Source organism: Nannobrachium achirus (assembly GCF_963921795.1).
Source record: "Nannobrachium achirus genome assembly, chromosome: 12".
Lineage (NCBI taxonomy): Eukaryota > Metazoa > Chordata > Actinopteri > Myctophiformes > Myctophidae > Nannobrachium > Nannobrachium achirus.
The window spans coordinates 6337036-6363714 of record NC_137832.1 but is presented as its reverse complement, the minus strand read 5'-3'; the positions used below and the strand labels follow the sequence as shown (position 1 = coordinate 6363714).

At 42.3% G+C, this 26679-nt stretch overlaps 1 protein-coding gene across 1 annotated transcript; it reads right to left on the bottom strand.

The window, feature by feature from the left end:
• Window positions 1–16402: 16402 nt before the first annotated feature.
• On the bottom strand, window positions 16403–18073 carry LOC308294924 (zinc finger protein RFP-like; the record flags this gene model as incomplete). The annotated part of the gene is made up of 1 exon (XM_080737864.1): window positions 16403–18073. One exon carries the CDS (start codon window positions 18071–18073, stop codon window positions 16403–16405), a length of 1671 nt encoding a protein of 556 aa, XP_080593990.1.
• Window positions 18074–26679: the final 8606 nt, after the last annotated feature.

The window sequence follows — 26679 nt, the reverse complement described above, 5'->3', positions numbered from 1 at the left end:
ATGACTTCCTGGGATAGCAGCCTGCATTACAAATCATTAGATAGATACCTTTATTATCCCAAGGGGGAAATTCAGTTGTCCAGTAGAAGCACAGCAGTATACAGTTATTTACAAAGTTACAGAGACGTAAGAAAAGATAGATAAGAGGAAAAAAACAAAAAAAAACAAAGACAAGAGCAGTACAGTACCAATAAAGAGAAGATGCAAACGGTTTTGGACATACATGGTTTCCAGCCGACAACGACAATATCCTTTATTTATCCAGAGAAGGTTTGCTGAGCACAACAACACACGCGTTCACGCACGCACGCACGCACGCACGCACGCACGCACGCACGCACGCATGCACACACATTTTAACCATTTATTTATGTCCACACAAAGGAGATGCATACAAGGACACACACACACACACACACACACACACACACACACACACACACACACACACACACACACACACACACACACACACACACACACACACACACACATATGTAGTCACACTTCTCTCTTTCTTTATCTTTCTATCATCAGTTTCCTCCCATAAGAGTGAAAAGTGCAAGAAGTGTCAAAATATGATAACAGTTTCATAATCCTGTCCATACAACACTGTATGGTTAGCAGAACAGAGTGTAATGGTCTGTACGTGGCCACTGGTCCCATAGACTATGATGCTGGGGGACTTCAGATTATATTTATTTCATAGCCTGACTCATCAGCTGATTCATGTGCTTTCACTATTTTATCATTTCTGTTCGTATTTCTATAAAAATAACATATGAGGGCCACTGTAATTTAAACTCCAAGGCTTTGGTTGATATGTGAGTTGTTTCCAAGCCAAGCCCTAAATTAGTCTTTAATAATCAGATGGCAAGAATGGTTCTCCACGACTGGAATTATTCATCAACCATGTATTGTATAATGTCTAATTGTATAAAGTCCAACAAATCTGAAAATGTGAATATTTTACAACACACTTTTAATTTGGTGATGGCTCTTTTATGCCAGTTACTGATTTTATTTGTATCAATTTTTTGGGCAGAAGGAAATCGACATTTTTATGGAAAATAAAAATAGAAGTTGCTCTGTCGCCTTGCCTTATGGATATATAGTACTCATAACACAAACACAAACAGCGGTCTTTGTAGAATGAATGTAACATAATGTGTACAGTTCGTTATTATTTGATGTTTGTATAGAACGGGCGTCTTCAACATCCCTAGGGGGGTCCTTCAAATCTTTGTGTGATAGAAACCTTTTTTCATTTTTTTTACATTAACCACTTGAACCCAAGACAAACATAGCAAATCTACAAGCTCACAATGCCTCGTGCTGCAAGACGTTGTGAGCTTGTAGATCGGCTATTTTCGGCAAAGAGCTTTGGTGTAGAGGGGAAAAAGAGCAGACTAAGTACAGAGTGAAAGGTCACGTTTATTAAGTATTGGCGGTTCAAGTGGTTAAATATCCGAAAACACAAATTGACATGCAAATTAACCCTAACCCTAACCCAAATAATGAAACTCTATGGAATCTATGAACAGGTTGTGGGGGGTCCCTGCTTCATCTCTCTCTCAACTAAGGGGTCCTTGGCCTGAAAATGTTGAATACCCCTGGTATAGAATGTAATGTAACATGTACAGTTTCCCCCCCGGCTCCACTGCAGCCATTGAGCGTCGCATCAGCGTCAACGCTGGGAACGTTTCCTTTTTAACCGATGAAGGGTGCTCCACTGCCGATGTTGCGCTCGGTCGTTGGACTCTCAATTCGCCCCTGTTCATTTTTTTTGCGCCGGCACGAGGCCGTCTTTTAGGTGGAGACCTGGGATAACATATTTGTTATTGTGGTTTAATGTTTGTGCAGAATGGTCCAAGTCGTCTGACTTCCTGGGTGGCAGACGCAGCAACCAGTACAAGAAGACAGTGAAGATCCAGGAGCATGACCTGGATACGGTGAGACACACATGTCCTCTAGTGCAGTGGTTCTCAGCCAGGGACGTGCTGGGCCCCTGATTCAGCCCGGGAAAAAGAGTTGTAGAGGCCCTCATTGCGCGCTATAGAGAGAGATCTCTCTCTATAGCGCTGCTGCTGCTGCTACTCAAAGATTTGCCATTTCAGATCATGACAAGTGACAAGCCAGTGGGCCAATTACATGAGCTATAGTTCGCCGTTGTCGGGTGGAAACCTTGTATATCCAAAACCGTTTGTTTTGTATTTATCATTTTAAAAATGATTTAAACTAGTGAAAACAGCCGATCTACAAGCACACAACGCCTCGCACCGCGAGGCGTTGTGTGCTTGTAGATTGGCTGTTCACTACTTTTGTGCGACGGCCTTGTATGATGAAGCAGGGCTTTGCTTTGCGAAGAAATTTACAAATTTGAAACTTGGAGATACGAGGTTTCTGCCCGACAGTGACGATTTACTTTGTTGGCCACCCAGCCCCCAAAATGGAACGAAGGCCTGGACCGGCTGGGAATGAACTGGCCGTTCGGGAGTTGTCCCGCTTTTCCCAATGGCCAGCAAGTCCCTGTTCTCAGCCTTTTCAGGCTGCGACCCCCACAATATTCATATTTTAACTGGGGACCCCTCACCCTGACGAGCACTAAGAGATGAGGAATTACATTTTCTATAACACGGTTCTATTGTGAAAATAGCTGATCTACATTGTGAGCATGTAGATCGTCTATTTTCACAATGTCTGACTGTATGATATTAAAGGTATTAAAAAGTCATTAAATTGTCACTTTTAAAAATGTACAGATACCCTCTATACACTTAAACTTTATGTTGGTTTGTTTACTGTTGAGTGAGAAAACAATGTTGCACATTAAGTTAATCATCTGGGGACCCTCCCCACAACTGTGGTTCCCAACCTGTGGGCGGGACCCCCGTGGGAGTCCTCACATGTTGTAGATCTGCTATTTTCCACAGTATTTATCTGTGGCACCGAGTCAACAAAATGTAATTCCTCAAGTCCTACATTCTAAGTGCTTGTCAGGGAGGAGGGTCCCCGTTTTTAAATAGGATTTATTTTGATGGGTCACGATCTGAAAAGGTTGAGAACCACCACTGTAGTGGGTGCACATTCAGTGAAAATAGCTGATCTACAAGCTAGTAGATGGACTGCTTTCGGCAAAGATTATTTGAATGTAGAGTGAAAACAGGAGGGACAGAGCCCTGGGCGACTCCAACTATAAGCATTTATACCGTTAAATATGATTATCCATTAGATGATCTGAATGTCAATGTTAATATGAACGAAATAAAAAGAAAATAAACAAAAATAAAAATAAAACAATTCACAGGAGGCAGGCAGTAATCACCCCATGTGCACAGTGCACATGGGGTGATTATGTTATTGATTATTCAGTGATATGCGATATCTTCAACACTTTATTATCACTTTGATTTTGTAAAAGATTATATCATAAAGATGTCTTTTATTTTTTTACCCTCATTGTCTTTCCCTTGCAGGATCCCTGGAGCCCCAGCCAATCAGCATGGAGCAGCTGGTCCAGATCACCTAGCCGTAGGTCCTCGTAAGTCTTAAATTATCTCTCTTAAAATACTATTAACATGGATCTAATATTGACTCTATGTTGTTTATGAGTTTTAAAAGGACCCCTGGCTAATACTCAGGGGAAATGCCTGTCGCAAGTTGATGATGTCATAAATGTCATGTGTCATTTTTATGGCATGCATGTGCAAAAAAAACACATTTGAAATATTGATTTGATGCTCATATTAACCAGAAGTATTATGTTTTTTCTTTATTTGCACATGCATGCCATAAATTCCATAGGGATAGATCACAAATTACATTTATGACATCATCAACTTGCGACAGGCATTTCCCCTATTGAGTGAAAGATTAGCTATTTCTTGAAGGAATCAAATCATTAAGGTGTTTTTAATTTTACATGGTATTTATAGAGGACAATTATAATGTATTAAGGCATATTTGTCTATTAGCCAGGGATTGAAGGTTAGACTGTGACCCAGGTGGATATCGCCCTCTAGTAGCAGTAATGTCAGACTGTGCTCTATGACTGATGCAGTATGACTATGATAAAGATTTGGGTCAGTGACGTGACGCCCCAAAAAATGTGTTTTTAAAAAAACTTTAAATTGCAGGCATAAAAGTTATTTACTTTTGTTCTACTCACTCTCAACCTTATGGAAATACATTTTGTTTTTAGATATTTTATTGGAATCAGACTTTATTCAGCAGTTTGTTGTACTTGTGCCTAAAATCGTCATATGGTGTGACATGAAAATAATTGTTCATAAAATGAAAATGGAGTACATCTTTCTTAAGTTACTCACTTTATCAAAGTCCTTTATCATAACTAACCAGTGATCCACTATAGTTTTTTGAAAGTTAATTATATCTGTATATTTTCTTCATAATCGACACTCTGTGTGAGGCCCATGTTCATGATCTTACAACATATTTTAAATGTATTCTGTCAAAACTTTCTCTAAAATTACACAAATATTTGTGACTCTTCCTGATAATATTCTCTATGTAATCCATAAACATTTTTTTTGGTTTAATCATTAATAAAGGTATGATTTTTCACTATTTGGAATGTCACACCAAATGATTTAGTGTCACACCGTATGATCATATCTTCATGTGTCAAAGCAAACTGTGTTTTAACCTACCTATTAGTGAGTACTGAACTTTACTGATTGATTAAACAATTACCCAGGATAACATGGCCTTAATATTTCTGAACAGGATATTATTGTAGGGCTTTAACATGGGATAAGAAAGAATTGTAGTAGTAGATGGATGATGAGGATGTGCACAGGAATGCTACGCACACCTAAGTCTTCTGCCGGCCCACGGCAGAAGGATCCTAAAGAGACAATAAGGCGCATAGCCACACTTGGAGCCAAGGCAACATTTTATTAACACCAATTAGTGGAAACAGAACTCAGCATTCAGGTAAATTGCTTTTTCCGAAGTCTCCTGAACTTGAACACAGCATTTTGTGTTGAACAAATGTAATTAGGAATCATGACATTACACCACATCTCCACTAGCTAAAGAGTGCTGGGTTGCGCAACTCCGAAAATAGCTGATCTACAAGCTCTCGCAGCACAACGTGTTGAGAGCTTGTAGATCAGCTATTTTAGCTAGTTTTGTCTCGGGTCCTACCTTAACACTGTCCACTGTCCAGTCCAGTGAGTGAAAGTACAAAAGTATTAGATCAGATTAGATTATACATTTAGACTGTATTGTACATCAGCCAGTCGTATTTGGTGAGGGTAGCAAACCGGCTGCCTTGTTGCGGTTCTGCTATGCCACAGACAACCTCCTGCTCTTCGTAGAAATGCAGTCTCGCCCCTTTGGCTCCTCTCTCCTTGCTGGGTCATTGTTTAGTTTCTCCCTGTACTTTCTCGTTCTCTCAGCACTTGTCATTTTCCAGCTGACAAAAGAAAATGGAATGTATAGTTTAAGACAAAGAGAAAATATTGTTTAGATTGAAACAATATGTTAAGGTTTCTGTGAAGGGGTTTCTGCTCTGTCTGATGAATTTGAAGTATCACTGAATGAAGCTAAATTACATTTTATGTAAAAATGTTTAAAACAAATGTTTAAATGTACAAAAGAAACATGGAACTTTGTTATTTATTGTTATATCTGTAGTTAAATACAGTATAAATCATATGGTGTGACAATCAAGTCATATGGCGTGACAAGCAGACATGTCACACCATTATGATTAAGTGTCACACCATATTACGTTTTCTGCATTTAGGTTTACCTTGAGGCTACTATGTACACATTAGCATGCTAACAGCATGCTAGCTATAACAAAGCAACCTAGATCTACATGGAAATATGACCAAAACTTCAAATAACTTAAGCTTTTTTTAATGAAAAGGTGTCACACCAACAGACATCCAAAGTGGTGAGTTTGTCAAAGTTTCAACAAGATGGCATTTCATGAAAATGTTAAAATCATAACTCACCTCAGACACCTGTCTTGCAGTTGTGCTGGGAGTGCTGAATAGCCTTACAGAAGAAGGACCTCTCTAGCCAATAGGTGTCCAAATAATTGCCTGTTTAATTTGTCCAAACTAGTGTCACACCAAATGATTTTGGTTTGGGGGACAAAATGTTTTTGATCAGAAATGACTGAAAACATTATGCTTTGACTTTGAAAAGATATAGGCTCACAAATAGACATTTTTTTTTAGCCTAAATTCATTTTCAAATGATTTTTAGCAATTATTTTTCTTAGTTTTATTCAAGTTCCCACTTTGAGAAACAAGGTCAGGACAGTCACACCATATGAGTTTTGCCATGTTTGGTTGAAAATTCTGATGAAATGAGGAATGAAATGTTTTAATCTTGAGTAAGTTCACATAAAGCTTAATGTCCTGCACAATATTCAGATATTCAATATTCTTCCTCTTTGTGTTCTTGCAGTTTGCAGAGTGGACTGGTGGTCCCTGAAGGTACATTTTATACCCTTCTAAAATTGAGTGCGTTCGGAAATGCGCACTCAACAAACTGGTGTGCCATGTTGTCGTTTGTTTGTTGGGTGCACTTCTTGGTGCGTTGTCATTTGGAAATCCAGTGCGCTGAGCACCGGGTGTGCTGAGTGCAAGCACTGAGCGACCCTACTCAGAAGATGGGGTTTGGCGGTGTAGTGCATCAGTGCGGTGTTTGATTGGTTGGTTTTCATGGCGGGCGGTGTCTCGTGCTTCTCAGCTGTGAACAATGGCGTAGGAAATGATAACAAAATGCCCCATTTGCTGCTTTATTAGTCCTTTGGGCTTTATTGTTACACACGCATCAACGTGTAAACTAACACCAGGAAGGCTAATGTTATGAATTAAATTACCTATCAATAGCAACGTTACGTTAGCAACTGCTGCCTTTTAGAAAGTTTTGCGAATGAAAAAGCGACAGCTGCCCCTTAACTGGTCGTTTGTAAATAAGCCACACTGAGAGCACTCTACAACATCACCGCCCACTGCACTTACTACACTGACCACACACCCGGTGCGCATTTCCGAACGCACCCATTATGTACTAGTCCTGTGCCTAGTAGGGGTGTGCGATAAGGGAATGTAGGAGTCTCAGAAGTAATGTTGGAGAACCCAGACCGGTGCACGTTGTGCAGAACAGTCACCATCCATGTCCAGTTGTGCAATAACCTTTGTATCCGTCTGTCTGGATGGCACTCTTTTATTCCCATGTATGGTGTTCCTTGTCCAGGCCAGTCTGTGATGTCATCTCCAAATTTGGGCACTGTAGTGATGTCAGTCAGTTGGGCATTGTTACCATGATGGCGAAACTGTGTAGTATCAGTGATGTCAGCATGCAGACAGACGGTCAAACAGCGGACAGGCGTAAATTTATAGTTAGATATATTTGCTGTTGCAGAAACCTCCTTATCATTTGTCAACGTTTTGTCATAAATGAATGTCTACTTTATCATACTACACTAGTGTCACACAATACTATAAAAAGAATAGCAGATCTCTGCGTTTTGAGCTTGTATATCTGCTTTTGCGTTTTTTTTATTTGAATCCTAACGAGTAATAAGCATTTAATTGGACACATGAGGTTTCCACCCAACAACGATGTTTTAAATCTTCATCATGTGATTGGTTCATCAGGTGAGGTTGTCTTCATAGCGTGAATCTCCTCTCTCTCCTGTTTCAGCCAATAAGAGCTCCTCGTTCGCCTCCACAGATGACCTGTACCCTCACTATTCAGGTACTGACATGGTCGGATGTTCTCCGTTTAGTTTTTTTAGCGTTGCGTTGTTGTGATGGTTTGCATCCAGTTCAACGAAGAATAAAACCCCAGTGAGCAATAGTCGGATATTAGACAACTGTATAAAATTGGTCTAAGATTGGTCTAAAAGTGAACGTGTTTTAGACCTAAGCTTAGACTAGACTTTGATTAGACGTTATTTCAACAGCTATATATAGAGTTATAGACGGTCTATATAGACGTCTAATCAATGTCTAATCTAAGCTTAGACATCTAAAAAACCTTCACACCTTCACTTTAGACTAGTGTTTATACGTATATTAGACGTCTAATAGCCCAAAGAATGCTCAGTGGGACAGAGCTTAAGCGGTGAATCAGACTATAGCTGTTTTAGTCAACAAAACGTCAATTCTGCCTCTATTATTCGAAAAAGTAATTGATAAAAGAGGTACAAAGATCTCTAAGAGGTGCGTGTGTGTGTGTGTGTGTGTGTGTGTGTGTGTGTGTGTGTGTGTGTGTGTGTGTGTGTGTGTGTGTGTGCGTGCGTGCGTGCGTGCGTGCGTGCGTGCGTGCGTGCGTGCGTGCGTGCGTGCGTGCGTGCGTGCGTGCGTGCGTGCGTGCGTGCGCGCGTGCGTGCGCGTGCGTGTGTGTGTTTGCGTGCGTGCTGCGTGCGTGTGCGTGCATGCATGTCCTCACAGCCATGGAGAGGAACAACCTGATGAGGCTGGCTCACACCATCCCCTTCACCCCTGTTAACATGCTGGGTGAGCTCCCCCTATTGGTTTCTATTGGTACTGCACTGTTTCTCAACCCATGCATGGTCTATGGGAGAATAAAACTCTTACCCAGAGTCAGCAGTAAACCTGAACTCGGGTCGATATAAACGGTAAATTATCACACAATTAAGAGTGCAGAGAGAACAATGTCGTTATTGAGTATTTCCAATTTCCAATAACCTACTTTTGCTTCTATGCCACTACATCTCTGATCCAAACAGTGTACTTTTACTCCACTACATTTATTTGAAAACTTTAGTTACTAGATACTTTGTAGATTTTGATTTTCATCACAAAACCACTTCAGCCATATACATTTTGGCCATTTTGCATTGTGAGCTTGTAGCTGAATGGTTAGGGAGCCTGCCTAGTGCCTAGGGAACCAGTTCCCCTGGTTGTCCCTGGTTCGATTCCCAGCCAGGATAGCAATGTCGATGTGTATCCCTGAGCAAGACTCTTAACCCCTAATTGCTCACGCGCTCCTTGTGGGCTGCGAAGCAGCTGGGTTGGGCTGCAAATTCTGAATTTCCCTCGCGGGAGGAGTAGGTAACTATTATTATTACATCTGTAATTTCAAATCATTTGTAAATATATATTCTGCATAATGAGTACTTTTACTTTTGGTACTTTGAGTACATTTTGATACCAACACATTTTTAATTATAGTCTTTTACTTGTAACAGAGTATTTCTAAATAGCAGCATTGATACTTTTATTTAAGATATGTGAGTACTTTCTCCACGACTGGTAGTTCCTCAAAGAAACAACAGTAGAACACCTGGCGGACAAAGAAATGAATGCTTCAGCCATATTGTCTCGTATCTCGTATCGTATTCCATATCGTCTCTGTCTGGAATGTTTGTTTTTTTTGCTGCGAAAACGGCAAAAGTAGCAGATCGACACGCTTGTAGATCTGCTACTTTTGCGTGACGCTGTAGAGGGGGTGTCCAAAAGTGCGGCCCCGGGGGCCAAATGCGGCCCGTTGACAAATTTTATGTTCCTAAATTGTACTATAAACGGTTCATCATATTAATGATGATAGTTAAATAAAATATTATAATTGTGATGCATATGTACAGTATGTGACTTTGTTATGGTCCGACTGAAAGTTCATTTTGTCAGGAGATGTAGTCGGCCCTTGGGTGTTTTAATATTTTCTAATGTGGCCCCCTTTGAAAAAAGTTTGGACACCCCTGCTGTAGAATGATCAAGTAGGCCTAGGGCATTAATATAAAACAAAAAAAAACACAAAAAGTTAAAGCATGGAGATGAGAAGTTTCTGCCCGGTGACAAAAATATACAGTAAAGTACATTTGTGTCAAAAAAGCAACAACAAACAAAGCCCTTCCTCTGTGCAGGCGGAGGCGAGGAGGTGAGCGTCTACACCCTAGAGGAGGCGGCGGCCCCCTGTGAGCCGGGGGTCCCCGGCGGGCCCCCCACCACCACGGAGTCCTGGTGGTCCCCGCGGGGCCTGTCGGCCCTGCTGCGGCCCCTGCCCGGCGGGGAGGAGGGGGGCACCCTGGACGGGGGTGTGAGGCGGCGGGGCAGCAGGGTGCTGTGCACCTGGGCGGAGGGCGAGGTGCTGAGGCCCGGCCTGGTCTACGTGGTCAAGGCCTTCCGACCAGAGATGGTCCGAGCCTGGACCAGGGTCTACCATGGCAGCACGGCCCTGCAGCTCTGCCTCAGGGTAACACACACGCACGCACGCACGCACGCACGCACGCACGCACGCACGCACGCACACACACACACACACACACACACACACACACACACACACACACACACACACACACACACACGCACAGGTTTGCAATTGCTACTTTGTGGGGACATTACACATAGTCTACTATCTTTGTGGGGACATTCCATTCACTTTTAAACCTAACCCTAACCCTAACCCTAACCCTTAACCTAACCCCTAAACAGCTTGTGGGGACCTATTAATTTGTCCCCACTTTTTTCTCCGATTGTACTATCTTTGTGGGGACATGAGGTCCCCACAAAGTAGTATTTCCCTGTCCACCCACCCACACACACACACACACACACACACACACACACACACACACACACACACACACACACACACTATTCAATTCAATTCAATTCAATTCAATTCAATTCAATTCAATTCAATTCAATTCAAAGGGCTTTATTGGCATGAGAAAACATACGGTTACATTGCCAAAGCACAAGTGTATACAATGGGATAATAAAGGTATAAAGGTATCTATCTAATACAATACAATCAGAACAAAATATGTACAGGTGAAAACAGTTTTCATGCATTAATGTTACGTGCAGGCAGAGCAGGGATGTACAGTATACAATGGTTTTTAAGGTGGTTGGGTTCCATTTGATATCCTTCTCCTATCGCAGCAGCTCACGAATCTTGCTGCTGTGTTTGCATATTGTTTTACTTCACCCAGCACAGCAGGTATGGGAGTTTTTCATCATTGGTCATATTTTCAAACTCTCCGTGGGTGGTTATGATCTGTGGGAAGTATGTGTCCCTGATGTCTTGGTACAGTGGACAGGTGGTTAGAAAGTGTAGCTCAGTTTCCACTTCATTTTGTGTGCAGTGGGTGTAAAGTCTGTTTTCTCTAGGGAGCCAGGTATGCCACACACACACACACACACACACACACACACACACACACACACACACACACACACACACACACACACACACACACACACACACACACACACACTGGACCAGGCACGTGCACACATAGACATCAAAGAGGGCTTTAGCCCCTGCCATTTTACCCGTCTGTAAAAAAGTGCCCTCTCCAGACCATGAATACAGTTTTTACTATGCGAAGAACAAGAAAAACTAGGTGCTCTTGAGGTAACAGCAAAGTTAAAAACGTGTGGTGGGTGTTTCTAGGATGAGTGGGTTAAAACTTGAAAAAGAGAGGAGCAATCTGAGCACTCAAAAAAGTAAAAAAAAAAAAGGAGGGGAACGGACGTAAAAACTGTGTACTTTATTTCATTACCAAATAATTATATGGTAATATTATTTGCTAATGAAATAAAGTACCCAGTTTTTACGTCCATTACCCTCCTTTTTTAACTTTTTGAGTGCTTGGATTGCTCCTCTCTTTTTCACAGTTTTTACTATGGTGAAAGAAATGCAAATGTCCCCCTTTCCATGCCGCATTCAAGAAAATTGCCTTGTCCAAACTCTCCTGAAGTTGAATGCAGAATCTTATGATGAAATATTTGCCCTCTCTGTGTAGAAATCCATGGCGTTACACCACATCTCCAGTATTGGCTAGATTATGTTTAGCTCGCTGTGGGATCAAGGACCGAAAATTGACGGCCTCCAAGCTCATAACGTGTCGCAGCGCGACTGGTCTTGTTTCAATCGGGGTCCTTTTTTAACTCATATACTGTGAGATTGAATGACAGACAAATAAAACACAGTATTATGCAGAAACTGCACTACAGCGTCACACAAAAGCATCAAAAGTATGAACCATATTGTATGTGTAGTTTCATGAATGAACTGTGTTGTATTTGTAGTTTTTAATGAATGCACTGTGTTGTATTTGTAGTTTTTAATGAATGAACTGTGTTGTATTTGTAGTTTAATGAATGAACTGTGTTGTATTTGTAGTTTAATGAATGAACTGTGTTGTATTTGTAGTTTTTAATGAATGAACTGTGTTGTATTTGTAGTTTTTAACGAATTGTGTTGTCTCTGAAGGAGATCCAGCAACAGAGAGCTGCTCAGAAGATGATGACAGTCTTCAACCAGGTCAAACCTGAGGACATACACCATGCCCCAAGGTGAGGACATACACCATGCCCCAAGGTGGGTGGGTGTGTGGGTGCAGGGGCGTCACAAGGGGGGGAAAAGTGGGACTGAGTTACTAGGGCCCAAGGTGGAGAGGTAAGCTTGTAGATCTGCTATTTTTGAAAAATCATGAAAATGTGCGTAAATCTTTGAATATAATATATTTTCTAAGCGAACATTTGTAACTCAAATTTTGCTTCTGGGGGGTCCGTGGAACTAAATATTTTGAGATGGGGTCTGTGGCCAAATGCATATCATTTTGCTTCACATGAAAAGGTTTGAGCATCATGCACTGACATAGAGAAACATGTTATTCAAAGACTTGCACAAATGTTCAAGATTTTTCAAAAATAGCAGATCTACAAGCTTTTTTTTCCGTAAGAGACTCGTCGCCCATTGCAAGATATTTAAAAGTTATTTGGGGCCATGATGATAACCCCTTCTTCCCGCTACTAGACTAATAAGGATATATATTGTCTGTGTTATTGTTTACAGCCACCATTCACGTATGGCAAGATTGCGGTTCCACTAGTTTTACTAGTAGGCTAGTGTAGCCGTAGAAGCCTTTTCAGAAGTTAATTTAATGTTTTCCATTTAATGATTTCCTTTATCGGATGTGATGTAGGGAGCTCGCGACCCTCCTTGCCCATCGGCCCCCACTGTTGCGCTCAGGGTCCCTGGGAAAAGTGCGGTCGCCTCTGGTGCAGTGACAGTGCACTCAGACGGCCACTGGCTGGACATACTGTGTGTGTGTGTGTGTGTGTGTGTGTGTGTGTGTGTGTGTGTGTGTGTGTGTGTGTGTGTGTGTGTGTGTGTGTGTGTGTGTGTGTGTGTGTGTGTGTAGGTTCTTAGACGTGTCTCTGGTGCTGTGGCATGCAGACGGCCACTGGCTGACCATCGAGAGGAACCTGGAGGGAGACTTCAGGAAGTACAACAACAACACGGGGGAGGAGGTCGCCCCCTGCTGCTCACTGGAGGAAACGCTGCTGGCCTTCTCTCACTGGACATATGAGTACTCCTGCAGGGAGATGCTGGTACTGGACTTACAAGGTGTGTGCGTGCGTGCGTGTGTGTTTGTCAGGGGTCATTAACATTTCCTTTATAATATTCCATAATGTCTTTGACAGGAGTGGGGGAGGAGCTAACTGACCCGTCAGTCATCAGGGCAGAAGAACAAAGGTTTGAGTCCCTCTCTGACTGTTTTATTATAATTATAGTCCACTGAAACTAACACTACTGTACTGTACTGTTTTATTATAATTATAGTTCAGTTATTTTTGAAAAAAGTCGTGAAAATGTGTGCAAATCTTTTTTTGGGGGGTCCTTCACATGAAAAAGGTTTGAGAACCACTGACATAGTAGTCTCTCAAGAACAGACTAACTGAGCTCCAGTTAAGTGAAAAGGATCTTTTCTTTGACAATGGCCGGCCAGATTGCTGACATAGAAACATAGGGTTTTTCAAAAGATCTTAGAAGGATTCAAAAGACACTTATAGAATCGGTTCAAAATTCAAATTATCACGATTTTTCAAAAATAGCAGATCTACAAGCTTGCAGCGCGGCACAGCTTGTATATCTGCTATTTTTCAATAGTTAAAGCATAAAATAATGATACACAATAATGTGTACCCATTCTAAATGGGTTTTAACCAATCAGTTATTACCTACGACGTTTGAACCCTCCCATCAGCCTGGTTCCAGATGGCCTGAGCCTGGTATAATCTTCCAGGCCGATACGTGCGATTTACGGGTACTATCGGACCAGGCTGAGGAAGAAACACCAGCAGAACCTGTCTTTTACCATGCCGCGCCGCGCCGTGCTCAAAGGCCTGGTGGAAAAGCGCTATAAATGACAGCGTTGTCTCTCCATCATCACTAGCAGCAGTACAAGTACCAGTGTTGGTGCAGAGATGCTGTTGGGTCCAGATAACCTGGGACACACGGCCATCAGTGCCTTCCTCACCAAACACTCCTGCAACTCCTGCTGCCACAGGCTGGGCCTCACGGGTAAGAGAGCGTACACACACGCACGCACGCACGCACGCACACACGCACGCACACACACACACACACACAAGAACTAGCACTAACACTGTGAATGATCTTGCTACCTCAGGAACTTGACCACGGTCAAACACAGCTGTTGTGGTTTGGCAGCAGTCATGGCTATGCTAAAAAGCTGACATTCTGCCCTGTAAATAGGATTTATATTCTCATTGCAAAACCGTTAATTGGTTTCTGGATTTTATTCATGTACTGTATCAAGTGACGCGCTTTTCCCCGGAAAGGGAACTCCTGGATTCTAGAACCAGCCATGCCAATCGGCCGCCTATCTGTCCGGCTTATGGGATCTATACTACTGACTAGCCAATGACAGCTGATGGCATGAGGAGATGGTGTAAGACAGAAAGTTTTCAAAAAACATGTTTTGTAAATCCAAACGATAAAATACCAAGGTGAAAGACAGAGAAATAGTCTGAATGTTACCATCAACATTTATTGTAAAACCACCAAATAACTATATATATATATATATATACATTTTTTTTTGTAATTATTTTGAGCATCAAGGTCTTCCTCACTAGCAAATCACAGACAGATAAAATAAATGCTGTCACATTTAAATCAATGTGACCACATACGTCAAAACTCCCAAATCCCAAGCCTTACCTATACTATACTATACTACTATACTCTACCAACTATAACAACGACCCTCTATACTTGTACACTGTACTTGTACCTTTTCCCTCTACACCAAATCTCTTCATCAAAAATAATAGCCCATCACAAGCTCAACAGGACACGTTAGCTTTTTTCGTTTTTTTTTTAAACCTTATAAAGTCAATGCAAGCTTCCACACCAAACGCAAATTTCAAAAAAGCTAAAAGGGGTCTGTTTTTTATTCGCTCTTGTGTCGAATTTAGCGAACGTTCGCAGGCGAACTCCTCTCTCTTTCTGTATCAAAGCAAGCTCAGAGAGAGAGACCATGGTCGAGGGACCATCCCTTTGCATTGAGCCCGAGGGGAACCGCGCGTGTTTCTCCTTCTCCTTCTCCGTCTCGTCTGTGTGGCTGCTTGTCAGTGGTGGAAAAAGTAGGCCTACTCGAATTTCTTACTGGTAAAAGTATTTATGTAGCCGTGGTTTTATTATTGGCTAATTTACTGTATATCTGCAAAAAGACTAATGTGTTAAAATAAATAGTTGGATATTAAATACAATAGGATCCGAAATTTAGTGGAGTAAAAGGAAATTACTGGAAATTTAACTCAAGTACAAATACCTACAAGTAGCCTACAGTAGGCCCTACTCAAGTAAATGTACGTTTAGTTACTTTACACCGCTGCTGCTGCGGGCTGCCTGTCTGCGTGTTGTCCTCTCTGCTGTGATGTAATGGCTGTGAGGCGAATTGTATACGCTTATTCGCGTCGCACTTTGGTGTGTATGGGAAAAGGCGTAAGGTGAATACTTCTTTGGTCGCTTTTTGGCGACGCTTTGCTAATTCGCCAGTGTGTAAAAACCTTAAATCTGCTGTTTTTGGTGAATGTTCTTCCCAGAACACGGATGCTAGGGCCGCTGAAGTGATTTAATGTCTGTATTGAAAAAAGGTGCACACAGGCATAATGAACATAATTACAAAAGCTGATTTCTTCGAAAGAATTTCCCATCCTCTACGATCGATAAGATCATAACAGGGAGCACGGTGGCACAGTGGTTAGCGCTTCGCCTCACAGCTAGAAGGTCCTGGGTTCGTGTTCCTCCCTCCGCATCATCAGCGCCCACACCCTAGGTGGGGTTGGCGATAGGGCCTTTCTGTGTGGAGTTTGCATGTTCTCCCCATGTCTCCTAGGGTAGATGCCCTCACAAAAACATGCAGTAGTCCTGGTTTCTATACTACCTCCCCCTAGCCTGCCAGGTGCTCCCCAATTCCCCTGACACGGCAGGGGGAGAGCGGAAACCAGGACTACAGGTTAGGTAGTTGGCACTGGGTGAGAAAATGGGTTGCAAAAAAAAAAAAAAACAACTACGTAAGATTAATATTACAACATAACATGAGATAATCATTGTAGAATCATTCTGTGTGAACGACAGGCGAGATGATCAGAGGGGCAGAGTTTTTAAAAATGTCGGGAAGCTCAGTACAGAGGTATGGGCAGAGTTTGTCAGTGAAAGTGCAGCCGGTGAAAGAGTAGAGGTGAACTCTGGCCTCCACGTCATAAAAGGAGACCAGACCCTCCTCACAATCCACAAACACTCCCACTGTCTGGAGCCTCTCTCTTACAGGGAGGGATACCTGTCGTGTACTCCAGGGTCGAGGGTCGAGTACTTCAGGGTTAGCATTAGCAACGTACTCATTTCCATTGCTCAAGCTTATAGTCCAGTAACCATAGCGGGGAATTGCACTGATTCCAGCCTTGTAGATGCACTCTCTGGCCACTCCTATCGTCCAGGCAGTATTCCCTTTAACCTGAACCTCATAGTAAAACCTTCCCGAGGAGAACCTTTGTTTTCCTAAGACAGAGGGCCAGCGGACGAATCTTGCTGCGTTGTTTGGGAGTTTCTTCTTAACATGTCCATGACTCACTTGTTTTCCATCTTCGGACAGGATGAGTTCACAGTGTGCTGTATCAGGGTCCAGAGTTACATCCACTGCATATTGCTGGATCCTCCTCAGTTCGACATCTTGCAGCTTCTCCATCTCTTTACCAAGTGTCTTCTCCAGCTGAGCCACAGCTGTCCTCACAGTCCCCATGTATGAAGACTGTTGGACACGGACCTTTGTCCAGTCCTTGGTGAGTGGAGTGCGGTTGATGGACTTGAAGTTCTTGAGGAGGTGGAGGTGGTCTTCAGTGTGTGAGAGCTGCTTCAGCTCAGAGCTTCTCTCCTTTAACCGAGTGATTTCCTGTTGCAGCGCTTTAACGAAGCCTTTAGCCCGTTTCTCTGTTGATTTCTGTTTCTTTTCAATCACATTAATGACCTCAGCCTGGCTCCTCTCAATACAGCTGATCAGAGCAGTGAAGACCTGCACGCTGTCTGCTATCTCTTTGTCTGCATCTTTCCTACCGAGCTCTGCTGAGCGTTTGACCTCCTGAATCTTCACTTGTCTCTCCTGGATCATCCGCTGAACATAAGCCTCTGTTTTTCCCAGCTCAGCCTTCTTCCCTTCATAAGCCTCTTCCATAGATACAGTTTGATGAGACTTGTGGTCTGACTCGGTGCAGAACTGACAAACACACATGTGGTCAGTCTTGCAGAACAGCTCCAGAGGTCTGTCATGTTTCTTACACATACAGTCTTCCATGTTCTTCACAGGGTCGACTAGTTTGTGTCTTTTTAACCCAGCGAGTCTCAGATGAGGCTCCAGGTGAGTCTCACAGTAGGAGGTCAGACACACCAGGCAGGATTTCAGGGCTTTGAGCTTGTTTTCGGTACAGAAGTCACAGGAGACTTCATCTGGTTCAGCAGGTTCTTGGTTTGAGCTGGAGGTTTGTCCCAGCTGCTTTGACTTCCTGAACTGATCAGCCATCTCCGAGAGAACTTTATTGACAGAGAAGTTTGGTCTACTGTAGAAGATTTCTTGACATAGTGGACACTGACACACATCACTGGTGTCCCAGTAATGTGTGATGCAGGTTTTGCAGTAGTTGTGTCCACATGGAGTGCTGATTGGATCAGTGTACACATCCAGACAGATGGAACACAGGAACTGCTCTTCAGACAGGAGACTGCTAGCACACGCCATTTCTACACAAGGAGAATACACATGAAATACATTTAGTTTTTGAATGCTACTTCTCACATCTTTATAGTTATCTCCGCCCCTGTGTGTGTGTGTGTGTGTGTGTGCGTGCGTGCGTGCGTGCGTGCGTGCGTGCGTGCGTGCGTGCGTGCGTGCGTGCGTGCGTGTGTGTGTGTGTGTGTGAGAGAGAGAGAGAGCAGATAATCTCTGGCACCTCTGGCAGCCTTTCACACACACACACCTACTGGCATAGGCCAAGAAAGAACCTCCACCTCAAATGCTGGCACTATAACAGGCCCCTTCCCTTTTTGGCCTAAAACTCTTAGGGTGACCTGTTACCCCTTGAATTCCTTGGATCATGCCACAACTTCCCAAATAGGCCCGCCCATTTGTGCCTACTGTACATGTGCGAAAAAATAAAATAAATAAATCTTCAAAACACACTTTTTGCTACTGCTACAGATTTAGTCACACAAATTGGTGCACATTATGTTCTTGATCTTGATCCTTGAGCTTGCAGATGTGCTATTTACGGTTATTAGTTATTTTATGATTAAAGAGTATTTGAAGTGATCAAATTAGAAGCATCTCCCATTGTCACTCTGGCCATGACAAACATTTGGGAGAGGAGACGAGGGTAAAGGGCAAGGCCTATAGGAATAATCAACTATAAAGGTTACTAACAGGACTTAATGAAAACGGATCCAATGCGGTGTGGAGTCAGTAAGTTAGTCAGTAGTGTAAAATGTGGATGCGTGAGGGAACACAGTGTAATGCAAGGCGTTGGGTGGAAAGTAAAGTAAAGTCAAACATAATTAAGGCCTAGAATTATTGAATGCTTTAACCAGTGAAAAATAGCAGATATACAAGCTCACAGTTCAGTGAAAAGGACCTTTTCTTTGACGATGGCTGGCCAGATTGCTGACATAGAAACATAGCTTTTTCAAAAAATCTCAATAGCAGATCTACAAGCTCGCAGCGCGGCACTCGGTGCCGCGCTGTGAGCTTGTATGTCTGCTATTTTTCAATAGTTAAAGCATAAAATAATGATACACAATAATGTGTACCCGTTCTGAATGGGTTAAACAGGGGCATGACGAATGGAGTGGAGGCTGGTTGAGACAATAGTCTAGTAATTCTAGGAAAAAAATCCACTCAGGTTGGAAAAAATTGTGTTATTTAGTTTCTCAACTGATTCTGACAGGAAATTAGGTCTACTAGCCAGGATAAAAAAATCTACCATAATCTGCTCACTGTAAATACCCACAGTGGCCAAATCAAGTTGGGCTCCCATCGACTTTCTATACAGGAGGAAAATACCCAGAAAGAAATCTGCTTTAAGTAGGATGTGAGGGGTCTAACTAGGGGTTTGTCATGATGCTGAATCCATTGCAAGCATTTGTTTTGCACAAAAAACATTCCTTGGGCTAAAAATGGCCCCAGAAAATGATGGTTTAGTGATGAAAAGTGATGAGTCATCACTTTTCATCAGTTTTGTGGGCGTTTTCTGGGGCCAATGAATGTTTTTTGTGCAAAACAAATGCTTGCAATGGATTCAGCATCATGACAAACCCCTAGTTAGACCCCTCACATCCTACTTAAAGCAGATTCTTTTCTGGGTATTTTCCTCCTGTATAGAAAGTCGATGGGAGCCCAACTTGATTTGGCCACTGTGGGTATTTGCAGTGAGCAGATTATGGTAGATTTTTTATCCTGGCTAGTAGACCTAATTTCCTGTCAGAATCAGTTGAAAAACTAAATAACACAATTTTTTCCAACCTCAGCTTTATTTTTACTGGACTAGGCCTACAACCGGTCTGTCTCCTCTGGATGGCACCGTGCCCAGCTGGTGCTCTCCGATGAGCCATTATAGGCCAGCAGGCCCAGAAACATAAGTACACACTGAGACTGTAGGGTGGGGCATCACACCACAAACATGAGAAAAATGTCATAAAGGCAAGGGTTAATGCCACAAATCTGTGATTCCTTCCACTGGTCGGCTGTATGTGGAAAAGCAGCAACTTAGCTTTAGAACGATAAGGATACCTAAAACATAATTATTAAACTCTTCTTTATGTATCTGCATTACTCACCAGTGTTTTTGTCGAGTAAACGCTGTGTTGAAAGAAGGCTTTGGAGAGAGAGGCACCACACTACTGTAATGTCTCTGTTAGCTTTCGTTTCACAAGATTTGCGTCATTGAGAAACTCCTCCTTGTGCTGTAGCTGTTAACCCTTCACTGCCAACACCAGTGGGTGGTAGAAATAGCAAAATGCTTGTAATCATCAAAATGTACTCACCAAAGTAAAAGTACACAACATGTGTAAGACTTTTTATAGCCGATCTACAAGCTCCCAGCACGTTGCATCTCCACATGCCATAAATGATTTAATGTAATTGTACTGTTCTTCCCCCTGATTTGAACCTACTGTAGATCTGCAAAATGCTGAACTTTTTACCATTGAGCTAATCGAGCCTGTCTGCTTGCTCAGGGGAGAAAGATAATTGTTTACCTTTAGGTCCAAACAGGGTTGTGTTTTATATGTTGTGTCCAAACCTACTGTAGACACAGGATCTAAAAGTGTCAATAGAAGAGCAGGGATACCAAATACAACCACCACAATTGGATACGTTATATTGTATTAACATGCTGTACAGATTGTATAGGTTACATCATATTAACATCTCTACCTTACAGATTATATTGTATTAACATGATGTACAGATTGTATAGGTTACATCATATTAACATCTCTACCATACAGATTATATTGTATACAGATTGGACAAAATCACATTAATTTATAAAAAAAAAACACACACAAATGCGTCCTTGCGTGCGTGCACGAGTTGGGGGGTCTCAGTATTTGTCATAAGTAAGAAGGGGCGCGCCAAGGCAAGAAAGTTGACAACCAGTGTCTACTGTACATCACTACTAGTAATAACACGGTAGAGGAAGAAAAGAATACAAATTGGTATTCAGACTGATCTGTCCGGTGTGTGTGTGTGTGTGTGTGTGTGTGTGTGTGTGTGTGTGTGTGTGTGTGTGTGTGTGTGTGTGTGTGTGTGTGCGTGTACGTGTACGTGCGTGTTCAGAGTTAATATACACACGCTGGTATGAGCGTGGTGTGTGTCACCGCGGTGTCGTCACTCAGGAGACCAGGTTGGCTCACACATGAATCCTCATCCTCTTCAAATGAAGACACGGCTCCCAAACAGCGCTGCTAATTAAGCCGCCGGCGCTTCGTTTATTTCTATGACAACAGCGGTGTTTGGAAGCGCGCCGGGGGGGCCACGGGGGAGGGGGGGAGGGCGGGGGTTCCTTTGGTTTGTGTGCCGCTCGCTGCTCAGCCTTTGATTACGTATTAATATTGTGGGTTTGTGTTTTTCTGTTGTGTTTTTTCTTTTTTTTGCCGGCGAGACATTAGCTTTGATTAGCTATTAATTAGCGTCTCTGGGAAGACGGCGCTACTGGAGTCTGGAGGGTTAGGGGTGCGTGTGGGGGAGGGGGAGAGGACCACGCAAAACAAACAAACGCAAAACATTCACACACACATACGTGCGCGCGCACACACACACACACACGTGTTGTTTTGATATTTCACAAGGTGCTTTTGTGTTTGCGTCTTCCTGTTCTTGTGTCCTCTCCAAGAAACCCTCCCAATCCCAACATATCAAACCAAATTATTCATAAAGATGTGATGATGATGAGAGGTATTCTCTTTCTAGTGGTAATTATGACTGCTGTTTTCTTAGGGATGCAACTTATACTCTCAATTACTTTTTAGATGAATTGAAAAGCATGTTCACATTACTGTCTCCCCCTGGCCAGCCGGGGCACCTGATGAAGGAGACATGAACTGGTTGGAATAACGTGTTCCTTCCACGTGCTATACAGGGACGTACTGGGCCCCTGATTCAGCCCGGGAAAAGTAGTTGGAGAGGCCCTCATTGCGCGCGGGCATCGGTCACGCACTAGATTATTTTGCCTTCCGGACCCGCCGCAAGGCCCCAAATACTAACTGATGAACGGTTACTGTGATTTTAGGTCTCATTGTTTATCTGGTACAAAGAGAGTCTAATGATGTTGTATGTAGTTGTAGACCATCCAGGAGTAGTCAAGGAAGCTAGGGAGTAGTGGGAGATATTCATATGATAGACAAGCCAGTGGGGCCAATGTGATGGCTCTGTGGGCTGCTACTCAGCACTATAGAGAGAGATCTCTCTCTATAGCTGCTGCTACTCAAAGATTGTCCATTTCAGATCATGAGAGACAAGCCAGTGGGCCAATTACATGAGTTATATTTACTTTGTGGGCCATTTTTTTTTTAATGGCCGGCCTGGACCGGCCGGGAATGGACCGGCTTTTCGGGAGTTGTCCCGCTTTTCCCAATGGCCAGCACATCCCTGGTGCTACATACGTCTAACCGGGGAAGCTCCCCATGTCAGGTGATAAGAAACGGCTTGCTCACTCCTCATGCACTGAAGGAAGCATGAGCTCAGTCCGTTGCTCTCCCCAGGTTGGCAGAGGGAGAGCAGAGCTCAGGATTACAGCTTAGGCGATTGGCACTGGGTGAAAAAAAATGGGTTACACAAACCTGTGGGATTTTCTTCCCTGTTATTCTTTAAAAACAACAATAATGAATCAATTCATTTCATGAAGTTTGTTTGTGTTGGTCAGAGCTGAGGGCCGGAGCAGAGAGGAGGAGGAGCCAACACCACCAGGAGGCGGAGCCTAAGGAGGAAGAGGAGCCTGAAGAACCAGGCCATGGACGCAGGACTAACTGACCTCCATTTTTTTTACCTTTGAAGAATTTTTGAAAAATGTTTGGAAATGTTTCTTTTGCGATTTAAAAATATTATATATTTTGTCTATAATGATGATAGACCAAGATGTTTTAACAATCTGATTAATTTATGTGTTGGGGTTTGTTCTGTGTATTTATTTTGTTGTTTGTCTATTTTATTTGTTTTATCCTTTTGACTGCGTGGTGTGTAAATGTATGTACCGTAATGTCAATAAAGACAATAGAGCACCAGGGTCACCGTGGAACATTTAACCCATTTAGGCCTAGAATTATTGAATGCTTTAACCAGTGAAAAATAGCAGATATACAAGCTCACAGCGCGGCACCGAGTGCCGCGCTGTGAGCTTGTAGATCTGCTATTTTTGAAAAAGTCGTGAAAATGTGTGCAAATCTTTGAATATATGTATTTTCAAAGCGAACGTTTGTAACTCAAATTTTGCTTCTGGGTGGTCCCTGGAACTAGATATTTTGAAATGGGGGTCCGTGGCCAAATAAATATCATTTTGGGGGTCCTTCACATGAAAAGGTTTGAGAACCACTGACATAGTCTCTCAAGAACAGACTAACTGAGCTCCAGTTAAGTGAAAAGGACCTTTTCTTTGACGATGGCCAGCCAGATTGCTGACATAGAAACACAGGTTTTTCAAAAAATCTTAGAAGGATTCAAAAGACACTTATAGAATCGGGTCAAAATTCATATACAAGCTCACAGCGCGGCACTCGGTGCCGCGCTGTGAGCTTGTATATCTGCTATTTTTTTATATTTAAAGCATAAAATATTGCGTCATAATGTGTTCCATAACTCATGGTGTAACCAAATGGACCCTTGGTGTGCTAACAGAGAGGCCATTGAGCGTCGGCAGGTTAGCATCACCAGTATCCCATCACCTAAACCTAACCTTAACCCTAAACCTAACCTTAACCTTAACCCTAACCCTAACCTCAGACAATTTGTGTTAATACCTCTAAAATGACAAATTAAACATTGGCTAAATTGTCAAATATTAGAGGCAGAAAGTGTGAAAATAGCAGTTCTACATGCTCACAACGCCTCGCATCACGAGGTCATTTTGAAGTAAAGAATTCATTTCTAAAAACCTAAAAAATGCTAACTAGCATGTACATGCACGGTACATCATTATCAGATTGAAATTTACCCTTCGACTTCTTGTTTATGCCCCTAGTGACAGGTTTTGCACCAATTTCTAGCAACTGTATATTACTATATTATTTATTAATTGTCAAAAGTGCAAGCATGTTCTACGTGTGTGTGTGTGTGTGTGTGTGTGTGTGTGTGTGTGTGTGTGTGTGTGTGTGTGTGTGTGTGTGTGTGTGTGTGTGTGTGTGTGTGTGTGTATATGTAGGCCTATATGAATATGTATACACATATACAGTATATGTTTTAACATTTTGGGGGAAAAAATAAAATCAGCTCAAATAAAATCACATTTCAACCAGATTTTTTCTTTTTGGTTTGAGAGAGGACAAGAAAACAAGATAATTTTCACCCATAAAATTTACTTTATTTTTCTTCCCACAACAAAATGTCTACAAAAGCCATAAAGAGTTTAACAAATAAAATAAAATGAAATTAAATACATCACTTCAGACATTGACTTGGTATGTACATGGTACACCTACAGCATGTGTACTGTACACACACACACACACATGTACAGTATATATACATGTACAAGACGCTCTGAACTTCAACCAATGAGAATCAGCAAATACACTTAGTTGTGGCCGATACATTAGCGCGATGTGCGCGTGCACGCACACGCCTATGCAAGCACACACAAACACTTTCCCGCATGCATGCACGCACGCAAACACTCACACACACGCACACGCACACGCACACTCTCTCTCACACATACAATGTTCACAGTTGCAGAACAATCCACGGCATAGTTCAGAGTTCAGCTCACCGTGAAATCCTCCATGTTCATTCAACACAGAAAGCGTAAACATTTTTAACCATTTTTTACTTTATTTTACAAAAAAAAAAAAAAGATAAATGGACACAGAGGATTTGTTTTACTGTGCAAGCCCCCCCCCCCCCCCCCCCCCCCAAAACAAAAAAGAAAAGAAAAAGAAAAAAAAGAAAAACAAAAGTAGTTTGATGTAATCATGTGTAGCGTCACTGGTCTTGGAATTCCTCCTGGTTGCTTTTCAAGTAAACTCTCACAGTAAAGTATAAAACAGACTGATAGAGATATGGGACGTTAATCCTTATTATCGTTTATCGCTATTAAAAAGAAACATAGTAATAATCATATTTCGGAGCTTTTAACTTATTGTGAAGTTGTCCTCTATCTCGTTTCACTATGGACCGCTTTTTTTGGATTTGTAGGTCTATACTAGTTTTAACAAAGCATTATTTTTTGATTATCGCGATAACATCGCTAATCACAATTATTTTGGCCACAATGACGTGACGTTAACATTTTTATATGGTCCCATACCCATGGGCAGATCTGCCTCTCCACACAATAGCTATGGCACTTTAAAAAACATAAAAAAAAAGGTTTCTGTGTGTGTGTGTGTGTGTGTGTGTGTGTGTGTGTGTGTGTGTGTGTGTGTGTGTGTGTGTGTGTGTGTGTGTGTGTGTGTGTGTGAGAGAGAGAGAGAGAGAACAGTTTTGTAAAAAAAAATCCCCCCAAGGTTTCTGTTAAGTGCCCTTTTCCGGCTTTTGTTTGCATTTACACTTTTTAAATTGTTTTCTTTCCCTGGGACTCAAAGACATTCTAAAAAATTATAAATGAACAAATCCAACTGCATGCTTTGTGCAACGAAACACGGGGCTACCAATGTTTTACAAAAAGAACCGCCTCCCGCTTCCGTCTCTGTTTTGGACGCATTCTCTTGTCTAGACGAACGCATGCATAGGGCATTAACGAAACAGTCGACAAGTCGACTCAGTCGACTTCATTACACAAGTCGACTCCCACCAGAGAAAGTCGAAGTTGAAAAAAGAAAAACATTCTATTGTGAAAGTAGCAGATCTACATGCTTGAGCATGTAGATCTGCTATTTTCACAATTTCTGCCTCTATATATTTGACAATTTATGATTACAGTTGAGTGAGAATAACAATGTTTCACATTAATTTAATCATCTGGGGACCCCCCAAAATAATGTTTGTGTGTGATGTGATGAAAACGATAAAGTCGACTTCAACTCGACTTTTTTACTGAGTCGAGTCGACTTGCAAAAATCACAAGTCGTTAATGCCCTAGCACGCACGCACGCGCACGCACTCACAAACAGATTGTCACAGGAAAAGGAAGTGTGTCGGCAGAGTGCGTTTCACTAAAAGCATGAAATGTGTGTTTTGTTTTAAAACCAGGTATATTATTTATATACAAAACATGTATAGCGCACTTTGTTTAATAGGTCAGAGGGGTCACAGGTGTGGTGACCCCCGCCTGGGTCTGCGTCGGTGATGGAGGTTTAAGAGGATGTTCAGGTGAACAGGCTGCTCCATAACATTCACATCAATCACATTAAATCCCTCCTCCAAAGCACTGGTTCTCAACCTGTGGGTCAGGACCCCCAGGGGGGGTCCCCAGATGATTAGCTTAATGTGCAACATTGTTTTCTCACTAAACAAATCAACATAAAGTTTAAGTGTATAGTGGGTATATGCACATTCTTTTTAATACATTTTTATCCCATGATTTTGTAACCCATTTTCACCCAGTGCCAATTGCCTATGTAATCCTGGGTTCTGCTCTCCCTCTGCCGCGCCTGGGGAGACAACGGACTGACCTCATGCTTCCTTCTATGCATGAGGAG